The sequence below is a fragment of the Hylaeus volcanicus genome, chromosome 4 (assembly GCF_026283585.1).
Source record: "Hylaeus volcanicus isolate JK05 chromosome 4, UHH_iyHylVolc1.0_haploid, whole genome shotgun sequence".
Taxonomy (NCBI): Eukaryota; Metazoa; Arthropoda; class Insecta; order Hymenoptera; family Colletidae; genus Hylaeus; species Hylaeus volcanicus.
The window spans coordinates 27,691,588-27,715,701 of NC_071979.1; the positions used below are offsets into that span (position 1 = coordinate 27,691,588).

Sequence of the window (24,114 nt, forward strand, 5' to 3'; positions counted from 1 at the left end):
GGTCTCGGTCTCTCGGTCTCGGTCTCTCGGTCTCGGTCTCTCGGTCTCGGTCTCTCGGTCTCGGTCTCTCGGTCTCGGTCTCTCGGAACGATCTCCAGGAACGATCGATTTCGAAATGTAAATTTTACCTTGGATAACTGAACGAAGAAACGCGTCGTCCACGGTCGGTTGACACAGGTTTCCACGCAAACATAACCCGGATCTGGGTGACGAGGCGATCAACGGTGTTAAGCGATGCACGAAGTTGACATCGGACGTCAGCCACGGCTGACCAACGTTTCGCGTCTGCGGCCACCAAATTAGACCCTGCAGAGAGAGAGAAAGAGTACCGACTGGCATGAAAAGCCACCCCCGCGACTGCCAGCGACGTGCGCGAATGGGGCACGAGGGTTTACTCCACTCAGAAACAAAGCTCTGCCAGAGGCATCGACGATAAGACGAGTACAATGGAGGAGACGAAGTTAGTCTTGTGCGTGTGCAATAGCTGTGTGACCTAGAATCCTTGGAATAATAGGAACGCGTACAGGGTGCGTGTGCTCGTTTGCAGAAATTTGTTTCGATGTCGTGCGTCACGAAACGGCGGTAGGATTAAATGGATGGTTCGGAAACAGGGATCCCCTGTTTGCACACAGACTGAAGTTCAGAAAAATATCTGTTAGCAGTGTTTCTCCCAGCGAAATTACAGAAACAGAATATACCATATATATATTTATTTATATGTATCCTCATATGTAGACTCCAATAATGTAAGTTAGATATAAATGTACTCGTCTTACAAATATTCAGAATCCACATGGTCCTATAACAGGACTAGCTGTGATCGATAAAAAAAAAGATATAAATCATTCACTTGATCCGGCAACAGTGAGCCATTCCTAACGAGCGAATGATCGAAGAAACCTTCTTCCTCAATGGAACGTCCTCCCCCGAGGATATTACCAGACATTCGTGCGACATCGTTGCTGTAAATAACCGCGTTTCCAGGCCGTCTCATCGCGCGCAAATAAGAAACTCCGTGAGAGAGAGAAAGCTAGAGAATTTATCTCCTGGACGATGAATCAAACGGTGGCAACGATTCCATCGGGCGATCTCCGAGCGAAACAAGATTAACGGGGGCATCGAACGGCGATGTCTGGGGTCCGCAAAGTCAACAGAACCGTTCCAGCCGACAGTTTTCATCCGGGGAATCCTGAGATCGTCTCGACGGAGGCTGTCCGTGTCAGCCCGCTATCCAACGGGGCAAACTTTCATCGGTCGCTCGCTCTTTCCATCCCGAGGCTTTTCTAACCGCCTGTTTCTCTCGTGTCGATAGCCGCGCCACCCTCGCTGGCTCACCGTTTCATCCCTTCGCCGGCGCATCCCTCTCGACGAGCATCCCGGCGTCGCCTCCCTTGTTTCTCTTCTGATACAGTCTACCCCGCCGTCTCATTCGCAGCGACAATAAACGTCGTTTAATCAGGTTAAGAGGAAAGTCTGGAACCCTGCCAGCCCATGTACTGGGTGTTTCGGATACGCGGGCAACTTAAAACTCCGGGATACGAGGGGATTGCGTGGCGCTTCGAGTGCTTCTTGGGATTTCGGGTAAGTGGATGACGAGGGTCTGAAGAGTCCACCTTGATAGCTGCAGCTGGCAAGGGAAGAAGGACCGAGAGGTGTTAGTCATTCTTCAGGGGTTCTTGGATGATTTATACAAGATTGACTAGGTTCGCTTTGACGGAATCTTCTGAAACCTCTTCCGATCCTGCACTGCGTGCAAATATCCCATCGATACGAATTCAGTCCTACCAATCAAGATTTCCTTTTAACCGAGGTCAACTAATGTCGTTACTTCTTCAACTTTAAAATGTTAGTATCCCTACTCAGTTTCAATTATACAATTGAATTTAATTTATCTAAACTTCCTTCGACGATGTCGTAGAACATTGGTCTCGTCCGATCGAAACACCGCGTATACCACGGGAACAAGACTGCCAGGCGTTTTCCTCGCAAATTGAACGTCTATTCAAACTTCCGCGCGTGTCATTCAAACCAGTCCCGACTGGATATTAACGGGGTAGGATTCCGAGGCCTGGCAAAAGAGGAAATAGAGGGACGGTGATCCTCGGAGGAGTCACGATCGCTGATAAGCCTTCTATCCGTTCGTCCTGGAGGGTTAGGCACTCCTGTCACGGCTTCTTGCCCTCTCACAATCGATATTGCGCCTGCAATCGACCGACAACGATGTAACGCTCGGGATACTTGGTATTGGCAGATGGACATGCGCCATTTCTTGCAAATGCCATTGTAAGAACGCCATCGGCGGGGTTATAAGCGACCGAAACCCCCTTTCTGTCGACTCCAGAGGATTACTTCGACAAAGAGGCTGGGAGAACTGATTGGGTGTCGGCGAGATCCCGTGGCTTTTAAAGTGGCTTCCTCGGACACCGTGACACCAATGGTCCAGCGAATATCTCGATTTCGAGAGAAATATCGCGAACAATTCTTCTACTCTAGGAGTCGACGAGAGTCCAAGGTAACTTAAGGTCAGTCGAGGTCGCGCCAGTGATCGTCGAGCAACGAATCCAATCGAATCCAATTTAATTCAAAGAATTTTTCCTTAAATAATCCCAGCCCCCACCAAGCTCTTTATCCGACAATTCTTTAAAATTGCAGCGTTCGGCGCGATACAAATTGGTCGCTATCGATCCTCGCACAACGAAGCTTGAAATATTTTAATGGACCATCGACTCGTCGCCGCTCGAGGTAATAGGCAGCCGGGAAGAAAGATTCGTTCGAAGCGAGAGAAACGAGGGTCGCAGAAAAAAAGAGCTAATCAGTCGAGACTGGATCGAATCGGGACGTGATCTTCTCCGTGACGTTTTGAGCGCTGGCACTCTGGCTAAAAAGTGGCCTCCCCGGTTCCTCCGTAAATGGCTGGGACGCGTGGCCAGGCCGATGAACTGCGAAGTCGACGATTGGAAGTTTACCTTGACTTCCCTCCGTATCGTCCAACGACGCAGCGATTGATCGAACGAGTTTAGGTGTACGATTCAAGTGGAAATACGACGTATAAATCGAACGCGTGTAGGATTATTTAGCGACTTTTGTTTCGAATTAAAATCACGTTTTATTAAATGTCTTAACGTTAGTTAATATTGCGAAAGTGAAGTTTTAGAGAGCCATCGAGCGAAAACAGTCCTTCGAGGCGTAAAAACGGAAATCGAAGCTGCAATTATGCGCGTTATCTTCGCGTACGAGGAAATGTTAATGGTCAAAGTGTTCCAGCGATTTCCACGTTCCTCCACGACGCCATTAAGTCGTTCCGTGTAGGTACGCTCTCCGCTAGATCATCCCTCAGCGTATCTCAGCCTGCTTTTATCATTCCTTATCGTAACCAGCCACATTCCGCGAGATACGGAGAAAATAATCGCGAGTCCTCGCGTTACTCTTAGGACGATGCATCTCGCCTTGGTCGTCTCTTAACCATCCTTCGAAATTTCCAAGAATATCTTAACCCCTTAATTCATGGATCTTAGTTTATCTCGAGGGAACAAAATTATTTCTTAGCTATTTATGTGTCTGCGAATCAATTAATTATCGCAATAACCACGTTTGAGTTCACTTTTAATGGTTGTAGAGTGTTATTATCGATACATGGATTGCGCCGAACGTCGCAGAATTCCAAAATCCTAGAATCTTTTATCTGACGAGTCTCATCCGCCGCGAATCGATTGGCCCAGCATGCGGCACGCTCGAAACTAAATTTTCTCGGACTTTGAGTGAGACGTCCTTCAACGAGAAGCTCTCAGAAACATTTTTCCCCGAGTTACGCGTGTACAATGGTTGCGTCGCTAAATATATCTTGGAGGAGAACGATCAGCTGCACTTTCCGCGCTCTTCCTGGCTCGTTCTTCCCAGGCTCCAGCTAGATAATCTCTCGCTGGGAATTTCGTCGCCGTAACAGCGCGATACCGCTTTGAGTGTGCCTTAATTGCGCGTTTCTAATTACTCGTACGACTACCTTGGATACGTTTCCGCGCGTTGCGCCCGAGGATGACTGCGTTCAGACACGTTTACGGTAACTTTGTTCGGGATGTTTCCGTTCCGTCAAATCACATAACGGTTAATAATCCTGATAGTTGGAAAACTGTTTTCACGGCGTTCTGGCTCCTACGATTTCGCGACGGTTATTCGTTAACACCGTGTTGCGTCTTTTCGCATTTTCGTGGAAATCTTGGGAGCGTAATATTGGGGCTTAGGATCCCTGTAATTTTATACGAAGTCGTGGAACTTTGGATTTTAACGGATAAATAAACAGTGATTTTTCCTAGACGAGGAAATACATTTACTGTGTAACGCATCGTCCATTTTGTTCAACGATCTTTCTCCATCTTGTGGGCGATTTCATTTATAACGAACAATCTCATAGATGGCTTTGCTCGCGTACTGTTTAAAGAAGCGTGTTGGTTATCGGCGAAGAGAAAATGTCACAGAGATCTGTAGAGGTCCGGATAGCAACGAAATATGTCTGTTCGAATCGCGGTGGAGCCCCCAGCGAGTCCACGGTTCCCGTTTTAACATAAATTAGCAAGTCTGTACAGCCAAACTCGGATTAATTCCCTCTTTCCTTGGTTTATTCTGATCGGTTCCGTCGGTATGCATTTAAAGAAGGATAATCGAGCTGGATGCCGCAACGGACCCCCGAGGACCAAGGCAGCCACGGAAAAGGGACTGTCCTCTAACGAGAAAAGTTTCTTCCAGTGGCTTCCGGTTCCCTTGTTTTCTGGGGCCACGCTGCGTCGACAGAGATTCTAGATTAAATCCCAAGCACTTTGCCTGCGTACTCCCGCGAGGGTCCCTGCCGAATCCAATTTCCCTCTGTGCTCTCGCGTCCACCGACATCTTAATGAACAATTTGCGGCTCAATTTCGGCCGCCTACTTCTTCGTCCAAACCGCGTGCTTCTTATTATCTCTCTTGCGATTATTTTCATCCCGCGGGACGCTATCCGTCTTATTCCGAGATTGCTTTCAAATTGCGAAACAAACGATTCGAGTATCGGCCTGATGTGCTCGGGCTCGAAACGATTCATCTGCAGCAGATGCAAAATTTCTGATTACTTGCGTCGTTATTGACGAAACATGGAGTTACATCGATTTCCTAACGTAGTCCTGCATTAATTTCAACCTTGGATTACAACAGCCCAGTGGTACCAAAATTCCTGCTTCAAAACGAAGTCCGCCAGAGTCTCCGATAACATCATCCGTCCATCTCTACAAACACGATCTCCAAGTTGTCTCTCGGGTTGCGATTGGTCATGGGAATTGCTCCCGGAGACTTTTCTTCGTCGTTTAGGTGCGGAGGAGGAGGGCCTTAATATCGCGAATCAGCGACAAACGTCTGCAGCCGTCCAATCGGTTCATCTCCCTCCGAGCCAGAACCGTCGTAACGATGAACCATTACGACGGAACCGCGCCAAAGGATGCTCGTACTTTTTTTATTTCGTTTTTACGTCCCCGCCGGCGGAATAAATCAGTTCGCGGCAGTCGAAGACAATGGCGTTTTAAGCGACCGGCCGTGGAACAATGGCAGCGTCGCGAAGATGTAAAAGAAAGTCGTCCCCGGGGGGTTGCGTCGTAAAAGCAGCGATTATTTTCTGCGTCGCCTCCGCGAAACGACAGCGTTAAGACAGTCGGAAGTTCCGGCAACGAAAAATTAAGACCCACTCGAACGACGATCCATCGGGAACGCGGCCATAAGCGCGCGCGAGCCTTTTATAACGTTTTAAAGGCGACGCGATAAAAGTATAACAGCGGGGCCGTAGAAAAATTCAGAGCGCGACGTAACGACGCGGCGTGTTACCCCGTGAAAAAGTAAATCGAAAAGGCGGAGTAACGTTTCGGCGTACGAGGTCTCGTTTTCGACCAAATCGAGATTGAAGCGCGAGCCCGTGCCTCGAACGAGTACTCGCGCATCTTCGACGTTGATTTCCTCGAAAACGGAGCCACGGGTGAAATAACTCCATTCCACGTTTTCGATCTGGTTTTTCGCGTAGAATACTTCCACGTGTTCGACATATTTTTCTAGGAGTACCTATATACCCGTTAACTCGGGACAAAGAGCGAACAGAAGCTACGGAACGCGGAAGCGGGAACAGAAAGGATTTGGTTAGGTTCCGTTACGATGGCAAATTGGCCGCGTCGATTTAATATTCCCGCGCGGCAAAGGGCGGCGATATCCACCCCCTCAAAGGAATCGAATGACTTTTAGATGAGCCTTCCGCGATGATAAGTCCGGTTCACCGACAAAGGGAGACATTTCCATTCGGGACCCGTTCCCCTTTTCAGACGACGTAAGAGTTTAATGAATTTCAGGGGCATTCCGTTCACGGCAATAAGTTCGCGAAGAAAAATCCCTCCGAGACGGACGGGGAATAATTTTTTACGAAGGAAAACTTTCCAACCCCCACGAGGGATTTCGTCCAACGGGGAAAACGAATGGCCACCGAATTCCTACCCAATGACGGAGAGGGGAATCCATCTTGCTAAAGACGGAGCGTATCTCTCTGCGCGTGCCACGGCTACAAGAAGAATCGAACGCTCTTCAGTTTCAGGTGAATTTCATCTGTCGGATGTCGCAGGTGAAAATGTTCGAAACACAAATTTCAATTAAAGGAAACCTCTTCTTCCACTGGATGCAGAAATTGACAGTCAAGCAATGACAATTTTAACTAAAATTCCCTACCTCGAGTATCGCGAGCAGGAAGTGTCGAGCGTGTATCAGTGGCACTCGAGGCTCGAGTAGAGGATTCGCGATAAGGGCGGGGGGATGTAAACTCCGAAATTACCAGGTCGGAACCGATCGTGTAACCGGCGGTATCGCGTGTAACGCGCCTTAAGGACCTCCCCAATCGGCGTTCGAGCAGAAATTTGTAGCGCGAGCTAAGCCGCGAGCCAAAGGGACGCTGTTTGGCCCAAAACTGTCGCAGGTGCCGGGGATTACCGCGTAAAGTTCACGGCTGAGCTCTCCCAACGACTTTCTGCCATTCCAGACCTCGAGGACGTTCTCTTGATTCGACTTCCGCGCGCGAGAAGGAGGAAAGTCGACGACGTCCTTTGGAAGGAAATATTTCGAGGGAGATGAGAGGATTACGGGAATTGATAAGAATTTTTCATTTTGTACATCGTCTATTTTTCAAACCATAAGCGAGTCGTCGATTGGCTGAGGGCAAAATTCATTCTTTTATCGAACGTGTTTGCGAATCGATCTTTAGATCAAGAAGCGCCTTTACCCTGTTTAGCCCTGTTGCTTGAAATATTGGCTCGATAGTGTTAAATATCTCTTACTAACGAGTGTTGTGTCGTTGATATTTCTTTTTTCTCTATGCCTCGGTAGTTGAATCTGTTTCGTTTTCTAAGCAACAGTCTCGATCACTTATGGTACACTCGTTCTATCGACGCTTCATTGTCGTCCCTTTTTCCTCACTCCTTCGCGGGCGAATCCGATCAATTACCGAGCGAATGTTTAATCGAACCACAACCGCCAACGCGTTGGTTTAATCAAGAACACTCCGGCGGTTGTTTAATCTTTCACACCTCGAGCCCCTGCCAGGTTTCGCGATCGTGATTGTTCGCGTGGCCCGAGGCTGCAGACGATAAAATTCGCTTATGCATCGAAGCGGTTGAGCTAATGCCCGTGATTATGTGTTAATGATCGGTCGACTCGAAATGGATATCGCGACCGAACGTAATTATATCGCGTTTAGGGCGTCCTTCCATCGCTGCTGCGCCATTTGTTTGATTACGCGCCAATGGTCGCACGCGCTAACACGTTTTACGCGGCGACCAGGTAATTTTATGCAATGTTTATACAGTGCGCATAATGAACATAGTTGTAATTTGTGCAACGAATGATTAATGCGCGATTTATGTGGCGAGAATATGAAAGCTCGACCGCGATCGTCGGCGTTAACTTCTCTTTTGCCAAATAATTAATGACGATGACTTTTCACCGCGGTTCCAGTTCGCGTTCGGGCGCTAATTAGCTTTCATCGGAGAATTTGATCCTGGGGACACCTGGCCTCGGTAAAAATACATTCACAGAATTCGAACCGTCGAATTAGCTGGAAATTGGGAATTTTAACAATGAATGCGAGCGGATTTCAATTTTAGACTCGTGAACTAGTGTTTATAAATTGATGGCGAATGCTTTTGGATTAATTTATGAATAATTCTGCCTGTAGCTACGAAATGATCATGCTTTTGGAGCAACCCTCTGCTAAATGAGAACAAGTCATTAACAATTAACAATGGAATAATTAATAAATATATTACGTATCGATATAATCCAAAATAAATTTGCAATCGATTGAAGATCTTGCGTTACAGAATCTAACCTTACAGAATATACCAGAATTGTCAAGTTTAGCAACACAACTACATCGACGAAAGTTGAATAACAGCTTGAAAATCAGACTTCACACCGAGCCAGCGCCACGATAAACTTCGCGGATATTACATTACTCGGAATCGAACGACTATGCTTCGTGTAATTTTACACGAGGCTCCCCGTAAATTGTCTACCGAGTTGATTGGACTATATGTTCACGGGGTGCAAGGAAGCTTCGCAAATTTCTGGATTGTGTTAATTACGCTTCCGCGTACGACCCACGAAACTTTGCAAAAATTACGTTTGCCGCATTAAAGGCCGCATAAATTGGACCCGGTTTCAAACTTCGTTCCCTTCAATTATCGGGGACGAATCGTTTCAAACTATTACAACACTTAACTAATCACGAGGAAGGGCAAGGAATTACAACATTAAACATAAAGGTGGAGAGAAATATTTATCTAAAAAAGGGGACGATATTACTATATCAGAGAAAAAGAGTTTTTATTGAAACGAAAGGATATTTATTCAGATATTAATAGAATTTAAAAAGTAGGGAAACGCGTGTTATATTTATCCATAAAATTGAAAAAAAAAAAAGGTACAAATGTCATACGAACGAGTATCAGAAATAAATTTCTGATTAATAGTTCACGAGATAATCGAGAGGAACGTTTCCACTGAAATACCCCGTACAATTCGTTATTCAAAGGACCTTTGATCTCACATAAGCGCCATTTTACGGACACTCGGATTAAACGGGCATCCGCAACTCGGCGATTGATGTTTCGAATCGAGGTTTCAACGTAAATGGATTCCCAGCACCTTCATAATGAACTATAAAGCCATTGAGATATTTATTTCGAATTGAAAACACGTTTGACTGGCTCGTTGTCCCGTTTTCCTGGTTAAACGAACGCGCGGACCGTAGTTTTAACGACGAATCGGCATTCAGAGGCCGGAGCGATCAACGGATTCCCCGCGAGTCTGGAAAATTTCGGCCCCGTTGGAAGTGGGATTTTCCGTGCGGAGGTTTTCGGTTGCGGCGATAATCGGTCGAAAATCAAAATTCTGCGGTCGATTTGCGCGATTTTAGAGCGGGATGGTGGCAATTAGTCGTTGGGAGCGAGAAACGCGTTTGAAACTTTTTCGTAACTGCATCGCCGACGGTTTTTGATCGTCCGCTCGGGCCGATTAAAAATACCTGTGTCTGTGGTTGCAGATTCGGGTGGAATTCTCGATGGAGGAAACCATTCGATTGGATTTCGAGGGAATAAAATGGCTGGCAACTAATTTTAGCTACAGATTCAACTTTATCTTTTTGTAAAAGACTCGATTTTAATATTTATAAGGCCAGACTTTCATAAGCGATTTCAATCTTTATATTTTCGTAGAGAATCTCAACTCGAAGTTACTTATGAAAATAAGAATATCGATTCGAAGTTATTTGTAAAAATAGCAACATCACGATTGAAATTATAATATTTAAATATTAAAATTGAAGCCCCTCGTCAAAGTACAAGTAAAAATAGCTTCAATTTCTATAAATAACCATTTCTCCAACTTGGACAAGTCGTCATCGGTGTTTTACCGTGTTTCGATTCAAGTTTATTCCAGGTGCCGCGTGTACACGCGAACGAAAGTTTCGCCAGCGATCAGAATAACGACCAATAGAACGCGTTATCTTGCAATCGGACCCGATGGAACGTTTGTTTTTCTTTCGGAGCGCGCCACTTCGTGCCGCCAGCGTGAAAACGGTTCGCACGGTCGAAAAACGGCAATTAACCGGGGAATTTTGGTCGTTCGATTCGAGTTCATCGAGGTAGAACGAACTTTCGGGAATAATCGAACCGAACTAACTCCCATTCGAGGCTCGAATCCAACCAACTGACACGACTGTTTCGTCGCGAAGAATCTGGGGATTAGCCCAGCTCAAGTTTCTCCAGCGATTAAACCGGTTGAGACAAAATTTATCGGGGCCGTTGAAAAATCGATTTCTCATAATACTCGAGGTCTAAGCAAATCAATCCCGTTGAAATATCTCACGCAAGTAGATGTCAGTTCGTAGCCCCTAGCAGACTTAGGTCAACCCTTGTAACTCAAGTTTAAGGAGTGCAGCTACCCTCCAAAGTTTCAGCCATCCGATACTACCTTAGGAACTATCGGATGTGCAAGCCGGTCTTGGAAACAAATTTTTCTTTGGCATTCCATGGAAATTATCGCAGAAGAAATCGATTCGCGCGCGAATCCTTTCTGCGCGGAACGACCGTAACGAGTCGACCGCGCATCCTTGCATTCACCGACGATAAACAGTCGCATTAAAACTTACCTTCGACGCCGAATACTTGCCGCCGGACCTCAGAAATATTCTCAAAACTTGGTTCCGTGTTTTCGCCGAAATCTCGAGACACTTTCTGAAAATTAACGAAAGTTTCGCGTCCCCTGGAAGCGCAGCCAGATACCGACGCGAAGTTTCCACGGTTTGGAATTTCGTTGAAACACGTCGGAAGATGAATGTCACCGTTCGCGATTAAAGATCTGAATCGGTACACAGCTGCAGCAGAATGTTTGCTAAATGGGATTAGATGAAACGGTCGCTTGAAACATGACTCTGGTACTCAACCCCTCGCCGCGACAGATTTTCCTCTCGGAGCTTATTAGCCCCTTCTTACTTAGACCGTGTGATTTCCTAGCCAACTTCAATTCCCCCTAATGCAGTCTCAATTTGTTAATTATGAAAGTGCGTAAACTCTCCGCGGCGAGCTGTCTGACGTGTACTCGCCAACGTCGTTACCAGTGAATCGTATAGGACGCTGTAAATGGCGGCCATTTTCTGTTCACTTTTCAGAGACGAAAACGTCTATCGATTTTTATTCCTTCTGTGGTCTCTTTGAGTTGGTGTTTGCACAGCCTATTAGCTTGTATCATAAATGTATAAAAATTATATGCTATCCTCAACCTTTTTACATTTATATCATTTTAATTTCTATATTTCTACATTTCTGACAAGTAATACAGACAAATTTATAAGAACGAGGACGAATGCGTAAATGTGTAAAATATATAAACAATAACTTACTCCAATAAAACCTTTAACATTAAAACTACAAATAACTAATTCCTACGAGTTCGCATAGACGACATGGCTTCGCCATGTTGGAATAGATATTCCTGCACGAGTTTATAGCGTTGCATTTTTATTGCGCGTCTCTCGCAAGGAAACTGTTCTCCGGCCTGTCGTGTTTTCTCTCGTCGACGAGTGGCGAAATTAGGGGAAGGAGTGAACGCGGAAAGGCAGTATGAAGAATGCATCGCATTACGGTGCATCTGTTCGACTAGACATCCACTCTTCCCCGAAAACTGAATAAAACCTTCGGAGAAATGGCGGGGCCAAACAGGACTGCGTTTCAATAAAATCACGCGAGAAAGCATCCACTGAAGAAATCCAGATGTAAGGGAGGGCGACGCAATGTAGCGTTAAAATATTTCATTCGGGAAACTCTCTTTCTCGTGTGCGTTCGGAAAATGCAGAAAACCAGAAAGCGGATTATACGAGTTTATTCGTGTTGTAAAATGAATTTTAAGGGTGGCTCGTTCTAGACACGATAGGATTTGCTTGTAAGTGGAATGGATGTTTATACGAATTCGTATTGTTGGAATATGTTTTGTTTTCCAAATGTAACCTGAATTCTATTTTGCATGTTTTATACGTTCATGCATTCGTCATCGTTCTCGTAAATTTTTTGCTGCATTTACACTTGTCAAAAATGCAGAAATAATATTCTACATTTATCATTTTTGTTTGTTCAGGGAGGAATTGATGTATACTTTTCAGATTAAATTCTTCATTGATGTTTTGAGCACAACAAAATTGTTATAAGAAAACAGCGATCGCTTGTGACTCGACCGAGTGTTATCATTGGAGGGCACACATTTTCCGAGTGTTTACCAAATAGTGCACGGAAGGTAAAAGTTCCCCGAGTCACGTTTGGTAATCTCGGTTATCTTTCGGCTGCGACACGATTCCGCAAACATTGTCCATAAAGGAGACGAGACCTGAGAGACACTGCGCGGTGCACGCGAGCGCACAGGACGAGCGTAAACGCGGAAACTGCGGAGCGTCAAGATTAGACGTTTTCCAGGCCGGCTGTAATACCCCAAGGGTGGCTTATCCCTCTAAAGGGATACTTGGCGGTCCAAATGGACTTTACTCGCGCGATTAGATTAGCGCTGGAAACGGGCCTTAATTGTCGTATATTCTGGCATCTTCTTCGACCGGAATATCTAATTAGAACCATAAATACACCGACCCTGATGGCGCAATAAAGAGGAGAGATCCTACCAATAAGGAGTCTAATAAAAACGCGAACGGTAATTCGAATCCTCGCTTCTGATTTTTCGTCGAGAAATTCACTCTTTCTACTACTTGTAAGTAAACCAAATTTCGATTGAATTCTCGATCAATCAGCCGAGAAACTCGATTCGACTCGAAAACGGCTTCCTAAATGTGTTCGGCGCGTACGAGTTCTCCCATGAAAAAAAAACCCTCAGCGTTTTCGCGAAACTCGGGGATCCGTTTACCCAGTAAATATTGTGGATTTCGTTTGGAGCGAACGTGCTTTTGCAAAACGCGAAATGGAATTCGAGAATCTTCGCGATTTAGAAACAAAAGGAAAATAGCAACAATTCCTGCGCTCGTTATTTCTGCTGCAAATGGCGGTCGAGTACGGGAATGCCAAAAAAAAAAAAAAAAAAAGAAACATCATTACAACGCTCCGCGTTTCGTGAATCGGCGCCGACCCGAAAGATTACCAATTAAAGCGGTAATGCAACTAACCGCGATGTTAGATTTTATCGATCGGGGGCTCCATTCGTTTCATTTTTCGTCATATTTTAATTCCATTTTGAAATTTTCGTTCACATGGAACAATGAACAAAAACAAAAACAAAAACGATAAATAGAAAAGATTCCGTAATAATTCATTAGTATAGCGTACCGAACGGTATTCGCGACACCTATGCGTCTTTAGTTTGTCTATTGTCTATGTAATCTAACGATATGGTTGTTTTTTTGTTTTCAGGTGCGACAGGGTTGAAGGATTTGACAATCAACGTGCCAGCGGTGGTGCGATCAGGTGACACAGTGACACTGTCTTGCCATTACGATCTGGAAGGCTTTCCATTGTACAGGATACAATGGTTGCTCGAAGCAACAGAGTTCTATCGATACGTTTCCGAACAGAAACCCCCGTACAGTGCATTCGATGTGGACGGAATAAACGTGAACGTGAGTACATCCATCGAGTCGGCCAATAACGAACTTTACGACCCTTTGGTCCTTAGTCCCGTGCCGCGATCTCGAATTGCCGATACTGTAACTTTTCGACCGTTGAGTCTGAGAATTTTACAGCCCCGGAGGAGCCCACACGGTCAGTCTTGCACGGATCCGCGTGGGTCCAACAAAAATAATAATAGATATCCCAGAAAAGTGACAGTAACTTTTTAATTTGATACGCGTTCGACAAGACTCTGGTAAAACAATTTAATATAAACAATTAATAGTAGACTATTCGTATGTACAGCCATGTTTCCATCGTCGCAATCGCGCAACGAGTTTGAAATGCGAATTATCGTCGAATTCGATTATTGTAAAATCGAATAGGTCGCACAATAATGATCTCGCAGCGCGCTCGAAGCCCCTCCGGTTAATGCGAAACGTAGTTAATTACGTTGGGAATATAGCATCTTCGTCGGGGTCGGCCGAAAACGGGGCTTGTTGCGCCTGATTCCTCAATTAATGCGCGCAATTAAACTTCGGCCCTCTTAATGAGCGCTTCAATAACAGTTTATAACGCAAATCTTATTAAGTTCGCGAGTCGTTCGCTGAATTCGGTGCCCGAGCGTTCGTGAAACGAGTCCGTCTGCTTTTGAGAAGGTTCGAGGGTTGAAAGATCTAATTACCATCGGCCTAGATATTTTCCAACGCTCTGTAATACATCAGCCCTTGACTGTCAACGTTTTTACATCATCGACATTCCGCACACTACAAGAATAAACAACCTTTAAAACAAGTTCTCAACCGGAGCAAAATATCAATCGAGTCACGATGCGCATAGGGAACCCCCGTCGCATACTTCATAACACAAACATCGCATAGTTCACACACATCGGGCGCATCCTTTTTCACGTAGAATGGAATGCAACGCTCGGCGTTACGCACCCGATTCCACTGCGCCCCCGCGATTGAACTCGTAAATTCGTTAAAAATTCGTAGAGCATTGCAAAAATTCCGGGATTACGTTGCGTTTTACATGGTTGTTACGCGTCGAGCACGCCGAAAATTCGCGGAAATATCAACAGTGGTCGCGGCGTTAATGCGATATCTCGATCGCAGAATTCCGCAAAAATTCCCCGCGATCCTCGTCTAACGCGGAGAGAGAGAGAGAGAGAAAAAAAATTCAGAACGATAATTCCCGATCGTCACCGTTCAGATTCGCGCAGGGCGACGTTATTCTCGCGTGCTAGTGTCACGGAAAAACGCGAACGTTTTCTTGCAACGAGACGATACAAGGACGCGTCGCGACGGCCATTTATCAGACCGGGGTCTCTGTTTCGAAAGCGAGACGAGATAAGACCGAGTGGCGTCCCGATTTTTCCGCCTCGCGAGTCGGGGATACGCCTTTTTTTCCAGCTGACGGTGCACGGTCTGTTCACCGTGAAATACGTACATTTTTCAAATTTTTTTTCAACCTTTTTTTGACGTAATACACTGTAACAACACGATAGCAGGCCGACTCTGTTAGAGATTATACCGGAGGAATGGGGTGGAAACATTTTTAGAAAAGCAAGCTTGCTCGAAGCTTTCCATTCCGATTCGCTGGGAGGTCGAAACTGAATGAAAATCGAATGAAAATTGAACGAATAATTAGCGAAAATTCTAAAGTGGCTCCCTAAAAGTTTGGATGTATGTTGTTTGAACCGTTCGATCAAAGGTTCTGTCCTCCATCCTTAACTATAAATTGTAAAATATCCTGACCCTGCTTCCGTCCCTATGAAATGTTATTATCGAGGTACTTTTGAAAGTGGCAGAACCGAGGGGGACACCTCTGGTGATAAAGTTAGGTGGTACACGGTGTGTTTTGCCCTGGCAAAGAGTGGACTTCGATAAGAGTCTTCGAGGCTCGTCGCGCGCCGCTGGGGTGAAACTTTTTAGGGGGGGGCGGTGATCCCCCTCCAACGTTCTGGCTCTGGGGACGAGCGCTCTTCCGCAACGTAAGTGCGAAGGTAAAACGTGTACGTGGACCAGCCGAAAGAAATCGATAGGGCTGATTTATGGCGTGTGCTACGACCGCGACACGACCCTTTGGAATTCCGTTCGAGTGGATTTGAACCTGGGTCAAGCGAGTCCCGTGTTTTACCCGCATCGATTCCTCCCCTGTACGCCACCCCCAGGGGCGCTGCACACCATCATCCCTCTCTCCGCCGCGTTTCTTTCGTTCCGCGCCACCCTCTTTAAATATTTACCGTGAGAGCAAGCCGCCGCGATTTTTGAAGTCGTCGACCGGCTGATTTATTGCGGCGACCCTGATGGACGATCCTTCTCAACCATTTTGTAGCGAGTCCCGAGACTCCTGGGAGGAGTTTCGGGATTCGCGGAAGCTTGGGAAGCATTACTCCGAGGTTTTATGGTTGTTGTACGCCTGAGATTAGTAGTTCGGACTCAACAGCTAACGTTATACAATTTTTTATTTAGTGTTGCGGAGGTTAGTGATTGGAGAACGGTACCTTTGCGTGCCTTGGATATCGTACGTCAAGATTCGAGCACACGTGCCTCCGGTTGCCTTGGCGATTGTACGCCAACGCTTGCCAAGCTCCAAGCACATGTGTTTTCTAACCACAATTACCTCTTTATTAATTACGTATACCCGCCATTGCAATTAAACACCGAATTTAGTTAAACTGAATTCTGTTCATACAGATTCTGCACTTCCAAGTAAACTATGCTCGTTGGAATAATATTTTTATCGTGGTCGCTATAAAATTACATTTTTCAAAAGATAAACTGCGTTTGTTTGTGCAATATTTTTCAAACTAAACTGCCCACGTTGGCGATGTGTATGCATCCTTTTTTTTTTTTTTAAATATACTGTGCCTGTTTGGACAATATTTTTAAATATAAACTACTCCCGCCTGGAACTCGTATTCCAAAATAAACTCTAAATGTTTGGAGTATAGATTTCAAAGTAAACGTTGCTTATTTGAGCGATATTTTTCGTAATATTTTGGTTGAAAGTATCTCCGTAACATCACTCCCGCGACGAACTCGTAACTAATTAATTCTATCTTGGTTTCCCGCTGCAAAATTTCTCGTTCTACGCGGTTCATTGAACTAATTACGTTCCTCGCTGCATTCCTTTCGTACTCGTTATACTTTCTATTCATTTATTCTCTCGTCTTCACCTTTGCAATTCTTAATTCTGTCGTTGCACTTAAGGGGTGTATAAAATCGACTAATCAATCGTTTCTTTTTCTGAAGTATTTTTAATATTCATAATTATCTCGATTTCCGTTCACATAACGAGTAAAATCACCGAGTCATAAAAATATTAATGGTAGAAATGGGCCGTGGGTGATTAAACAAGAAAATGTCTGCTGTATCCCAACTTTAGAAGAAAGAAAAATAACAAGAGATTACTATTACTGTAATGATAACGAGAATTGTTATCACCGATAAACGAGCTTACACGCAAGCAGAAGGATGAGTTCAGCGGTGATTATCACAGGCATCCGGACACGTCGTGAAAAGGGGAAAAAATCGCGAAAGTGGCGAGTAGATGGAACCACCGGAGCTGCTTGGCCTCGAAGTGACTCCGGTAGCTTGATCAGCACCGTAAATAAGTGGTTCGCCTTTCCCCGGAGCGCCTCGAAAATTTCCCAAGAGTTACGGGAGCTAAGCTTTCTTATTATTACGTTTCGCGACCTCTCGAGCCGGGGGATAGTCGTTCGTGAAATCCTGCCTGATGCGGCCGAAAGACGCCCGAGGAGACATCGCCCGACAACTTCTTTCCTCGCTCTCTCTATTTTTTCTCTCGTCGGGTTTCGGTCTCATCTTTTCAGCGAAATTACCACCGAAGCTGGGTATTACGCCACCTAGAAACGCGTTCGAACGTTCGGTCGCGATACAACGCTTTTGAAGGGGGATGAACGAACCCTTGTACCATTGCAAAAATCCCATTTCATCGGACGTTTGTTACAGATTAACTCGAAAGTAACTTGCACTATTATTAGTTTAAGGAAAAGGAGAGGAAAGCATAGGAATAGGTTTGATATTTTTTAAACTTTAAGAAAAATATTTTCTGATTTCTAAAAGTATCCTAATGCGATAATAAAAATTCCAAATGGATCTCTGATACCGTTTCCGTCAAATAAATTCCCGAAGAGCGCTTGCTTTTCAAGCAAAAACGCCACTATCCCCAGGAGGGATGATTTTTGAGGTCCCCTCGAGCTTGTCCACTCGATCCGTATACCGTGGCGCTTTCCCATGGGAAAGGTATTGGCAATAATTGTCCCACGACCAAGTTCCGATGCCCTGGACGTTCTCCTTGTCCGGGCGCCCTTTATCCGAGACCTCAAAAGGAACTTCGTTAACGTTCTCGTGGAAAATATACTCTCGGGAGCTGTACCGTTAGAACGTGGAGTATTGGTAATCACTGGAGAGAGGTCGGGCAAAGTTTGGGAACGAACGCGCGACGACGATAATAGAAAGGGGGAGAGATCACAGGGCAACGAAGTCCGGGGCGATCAAATTTTAAGTGACCGGATGAAACACAGGCCAGCCCCATCCGAGGAAGTTCCGCCATTCCCGGTGTTTCTCTTATTCGACGATGAATGCGACGTTAGACAAACGGGTAGGGTGAAGTTGTTATCGAGAGGAATAATCGAGGGGGTGAGGTGCAATTTTGCGGAGAATTTTCATATTTCTGATATAATGTTAGGACTGTTTAGGAAAATAGCCTTGATAAATAGATTTGATAAATTTTGGGGAATTAATTAACCCTTTGCGTGATATTATGTACTTTTTTTCTAACAATCCTTTCGTTAATGAAACTTACTAATTTTAAATGTTGACATCGAAAATACACAGAATGTGGGAATAGGAATTTTTGGAAAATGCACGAATGGTCGCGCGCGTTCGAGTGGATCGAATGATTTTTTTGAAAGTGCGTTGCATCGATTCAAAGGAAATTTCATTTATGACCCGTCGATGGCATAGGCAACGCACGGCTACGGGAAAGCCAGGGAAAGTGTGAAATATTGAAAATTACGAGCGTCGATCGAGCAGCGCGCGCTCAGATTCTATTTTTCGATCATCTAGTCCCGGTCGAAAAAATGTGCAAACCCTCGTTGGCCCCGGTGTCCCGGGCGAAATATCGCGAAGTGAAAACCAATCGAGCTGTTTTCGTGCCAATAAACAGTTAAACGGATGCGGTTCCAACTCTATTTGCCGGAAAAATCATAAAGGGATCGTACGGGCACGGAAAACTCTTCGCTCGAATTTGCTGAATGCCAGAAGCGATAAAAATAAAACGAGCGCCTGTAAAAAGACGCACCAAGACGTAGGCAATGGTATGTAAATAAACGCGAGTAGAGAAAAGACGCGATAGAACTTTCGGTGAATATAGCTTGGAAAATATTCGAATACTCGAATGGTCAAATGTTACTCGAGCACGTGAGTATTATTATGCGAATACTTGACTATCGAAATATTATCCGAATAATTAATCAGTAGCTACTGTTGGACTCATTAACCCGATTCCTCCTGTCGGAGCGCCAGCAAAATATTCGCCGAGTCCTATCCCTAACCTTTGACGTTGAGAAAGGTTGCGGCTAGGTCGGGGACGACCGATAGCGTCCCCTTGAGGTTTAAACTATCCTCGAAGACATTGAGGGGACGTATTTGGATAAATAGCGGGGTTGGCTGGTGTTTGGCAAAGGTGGGGTCCTGGAATTGATGCCGACAGCGTACGAGAGTCTACGTTCCATTCGAAACCGTCCCATCGATTCCTGAGCGGCCAAAACTTCCCGCCACAGTCACGAGACAGTGGAAAACAGATTTTTCATTCGCGCGTCTGGCCGCGGTAGTGGATGCGGATCTTTGATAAAAATTTTTACCCAACTTCCCGTCCGTGGAACTTTGCCTGCCGCGGGGGATCGTTTTTCCGCGTCGCGGTCTCGAACAGTCGTAAACAAACGGGAAATAATTGATTCGAGGGGAAACTTATCGGCAAGATTGGAAACCAATCTTCTGGTACTATTTTCTGTACCGGTACTCGATGAAATACTTGCCTCAGCTTCGTTTAAAGCGCGTTATCGTTGGGAACGATTTTTAAATAACGCAAGGCTATCGGAAGTATCAACATTTCGAAAGTATCGACGCTATACCTTTTATAGAAAGACCAATTTTCTTCGAAAAATACACTATTAGGGATTTCTGTTTTTATTTCTTCGATACACTAATTTTAGTCCAAGTTAACTTTAAAAATAAAATTACGTTACGTACGAGAAAAAGAATATACAAAAAAAAGCATACAAGTTTCTGATATCATCGCTGTATGGCATCATAAAATTTGTACAGAATTCACGAATTTCAGCATCGAACATTCGAAAATTCCGTTTCTCCATCATAAAGATTCGTCCTCGACGATTTTCAGTTTTTCGAAACCCGAGTGAAACGGACGCTCGTTCGGGCTCGGAATATTCGAAAATTTAATCGGCGCTTCCGACTCGCTGCCTCGGACGAGGATCGAAAAGCCCCCCGCCGAAAAAAATCGTCGACCTTGTAAATTTCAGCAGTCCATAAATTCGTCGGAAAACAGGGCGAAACGAGTTTATAATCAAAATTTGCAGCGACGTTGAAAAATATCGGATATAAACTGGGCTGCGCGCGGCGAGTCGCTCGTAAATCGTTCGGCGGGATTCAAATTTCGCGGGAACGAAAGCAGGGAGGGGGTGTTGCGGCGTAAAAGTAACGACCCCTCGTATAATATTTACAGGAAGAATGTGCAGTGTACAAGGGTAGATAGCCGAATGGCTGGAGACATTCGCGTGACCGTTCGGCTATGACGCGGCTCGTAGTTAGGGGCGGAATTATGTGACTCCAATACGGCGATAACCCACCCTTCTGGACTCGAACGTCTCCGCGTAACCGAGCCGATAATCCACCTCCCCCTTTCCCCCCCCCCTCCCCCCTCACCCCTTCTTTTTATCGCCACTTAGCTGTATCCCGTTTTATTGGTCATTACACGTTATCACGACACTGAACCCGAACAAACTGGCGCTCACGATATGCTGCCTGCCCGTAGACTTTATTCTCGACCGCGGCGATGCACCCGGGATTTTTGTCGCAGCGTGAAACTTTGAACAGCAGCAGGGAAGGCGGAGGTCGACGCCAGGATTTTACGAGGCTGCGCGGACCGATTACTCGCGGAGGATGGCGAGAAGCAGTCACGGCTGTGTTGGGGCGCTTGAAATAATTAGAGGGTCGGGTAGAGGACGAATCAAGGGGATAGATTCGGAAGACCGACATCGCCGAGCCACCGGAGGATCCCCAAGGACCTTCTCAGGGTTCACCTGTCCACTCGTTCAGGTTTCAACGTGGACACGACTTACCTCTCAACGAAGCGTTCGCTGAGAAGGGTCCGGACGGAGGTGGGGTGGTTCATCGATATTTCTTTCCATCGTGTGCACCGCCGCGCTTCCATCAGGAGCAGAGGAAACGGTGAAAAGGACTTGTCCCCGCATCCGGTGTAGTTTGTAAAGCAGGCAGAGGGACCTGACGCGATGCATATAAATGATTGCAGCGACCCGGGGTGCTGGAGGGGTTGGAGCGAGACGGGCAGAGAGGGTGTTACAGTCCGATCGAGATTTAGACGTGGAGAGGGTTAGATGGAAGGTCGATAGTCGCGTGGAATACAAAGTAATTTCAACGGAGGCTGCCGCATCGAGATGGGAATCGAGCTGGAAGCGAAAGAAAGAAGCTCGGGGATTCGGGAAATTATACGTCTGCCGCGGGAATTTAAACAAAAGTCGAACGCTGCGGGCTCCCGGCGGGGGAAGGGGGGGTGGGGGCGCCGTTTACAAAACCATTGGGAAATTATAACAATATGTAGTCGCAACAAGCGGTACTTCTGCAGGCCTCGACCATTTTTATTTTACTGTGATCGTGTTCTGAATGGGGTAGTTCAATCTGGAATATACCTTCAGCAGTTTTATTAATCAGAGTTGTTTATTTACCGACTGAGATACAAAAATGAAGATGAACATTGTAATTACGTTAACCATCTATGGGCCCGTGTATAATAATTTTAGTTTCTTCGTAAGAGGACGTATACGTTTCATACAGGGAGTCCCAGAATCAGTGTAAGAACCCGATGTACCCGAAGAAGTCTTCTCCTCTTCTGGTCTACCGAATATTCTCCTCGGTAACAAGTACGTGTATACCTTACTGCGCCATCTTACGTAACGTTCTCGAGGAGGATTTTCCTAGGAAAGGTTCCCTTCTCTTCCCGGCTCGTTCAACCCTGAGGAATCGATCTCTGGCGGCCGTGGTCGTGCGGTACTTTTATTTCGACTCGCGGTTTCGACGATCGTGCGTTAAACGTGGGAAATTCGAAAACTACGATGCTTCGGGAAACGACGGCTTCGATTCGAAGCTGGAGCAAAGTGGAGGCTGCGAGGGGTAGAGGGATGCTTGAAACACTTGCGAACGTTCCACGGGAGTGTGAGACACTTTTACTAGAGGGCGATCGAACCAGTTGAAATCTGATAGCGGCAGACACGGACTGCGAAGAAGTTTCCCCTCGTCTTCGAGATATCGTTACGCTCCGAGTCGATTGCCGACCGTCATGGAATGGATGCGCCGGTAAAACGTATTCTTCTATCTTCGACCTCGGCTCTCCTCGCCAAATTCGATTAATTTACCCTATCGGCGCAGTGAATTGTTTCCTGTTCCATTCTATTCAACCTTTGGGAGATTGTCCTTCCATCGAGTGCGCGGCAATTCGGCTCCAAGGTCGTTTAGAGGTCGTTGGGTTCGTCGTAGTTCCACTCGCCTTGAAATCAAATAATATAACAGGGAGTTAAAAGTACACGGTGTCTCTTCTATTCTTGGTTCTGGAAAAATGATAAAAATCTTTCGATTTTATATACTGCATATTTACAAAGTTGATATCTCGAAACATATATTGCAATTTTTATCTTCGTCCTAACGATACAAATTTCTGATGTCCAACTTCTATTAAAGTAATCTGTCGTTATATGGTCCAGCACGTAACGTAAAAGCGTAATACAAGATGGTATCGCATCTCTGTTGCAGGTTTCCAAGTCGAACATGAACGATGTGACGCTCGTGGACGTGTCCAGGAACCTGACGGGGACGTACAAGTGCGAAGTGACGGCCGCACCTCCCTCCTTCCACACGGAGATCGCGAGGGCCAGGATGGAGGTCGTGGGTGAGTGTTGGGCGACCGAGAGAATTAAAAAGTTTCACCGAGTGGACAAATTCCTCATCCCTGAGACGCTCGGTGGCGTGATGCCGTGCACGTGCGCGGCTACGTGCGTCCCATTTTCATGTCAGATTTAGGTATCGTCGCGAGTTCCCCGGAAGAAACGCGACGGAAGCGTCGCGATCCTTCCGGAGAGGCGTTACCGGGATAGAAATCCAAGCGTGGGGGCCTCGAGCCTCCTCGCTTTAATTATTGCTGGTTCGGTTATTCTCTGAGTAGGACTTATTACGAGTGCTAGGTGTCAAGTGATCTGAGTTTAATAGCCACCCTCTGAGTCGAGGTTTAAGGAATAAGCAGGCATTTGAGAGGCAAGCATCATCTTGATGTTGAAATACTTGAATCTTGCTCTTGATCCTTTGCAGCACAAATTTTCTGATTTCGATAAATTTTTGTCGAGCCTCTCTCGACTGTGTAGGGGTTCGTTAGGCTCTTAACCCTTTCAGACCTGAATTATTTTTTTTTTTCTTGAACTAATGTAACTTAATTTTTAAACATTTTTTAAAACCCCAGTGGCGTAGCTTTCGATTAAAACTGGAGTCAGTCGCGTCAACTATAGTCAACGCGATGACTATTTACTTGTCAAAATTGTCGGATAATTAATCAACCTTACCGAGGAAAAGCACCCTGTCGCCGAAGAACCAGCACCAAAAGAATAGAACCCTCCCTTTAAAATGTAAAGCGTTGGAAAGAATAGTCGTACATAGAAGATCTCGTCCGGCCCTAAGCCGGTGGTACAGGTGTTTCCGCGCCGCCAACCCCTGTCAACCCCCATGTCTCCGGGCCGCTCGATGGTCTGGCTCGTCGCCAGACGCGGAGTTAGCGGCGCTCGCAGCAGTCGCGTGTGCTAAACGACGTAATTATTATGCCTTAGACGCCCCAAAAACGGACCCGACGATCGACACCGAGAAGGAGCGTATAGCAGAAGGCGAGATGCTCCGGGCGAATTGCACCACCGGCAACTCCAGTCCCGCCTCCAACATTACGTGGAAGCTGAACGGGAATCTCGTAAGTATATCGCCAGCCAGCTATCTCCAGCTCGCTCCCGCGCACACCTTAACGCCGGCTATATACGTCCTCGAGCCGTAGCTACGTGACCTTACTGGATGATTAAAGTTCCTCGCGGAAGACACCCCCGTCCTCGGCGTCTTCTCACCCGGCACACACTCGCCCCGGTCGTTCCGTTC

The 24,114-nt window shown here is 46.0% G+C and overlaps 1 protein-coding gene across 1 annotated transcript in view; it reads left to right on the forward strand.

Moving 5' to 3' along the window:
• LOC128874991 (uncharacterized) overlaps window positions 1-24,114 on the forward strand; it is a 128,646-nt gene that overhangs the window by 75,178 nt on the left and 29,354 nt on the right. Inside the window, exons 2-4 of the mRNA XM_054120248.1 lie at window positions 13,448-13,653; window positions 22,741-22,876; window positions 23,802-23,935. Coding sequence (XP_053976223.1) covers window positions 13,448-13,653; window positions 22,741-22,876; window positions 23,802-23,935 — 476 coding nt within the window. The remainder of the gene's footprint in view (window positions 1-13,447; window positions 13,654-22,740; window positions 22,877-23,801; window positions 23,936-24,114) is intronic.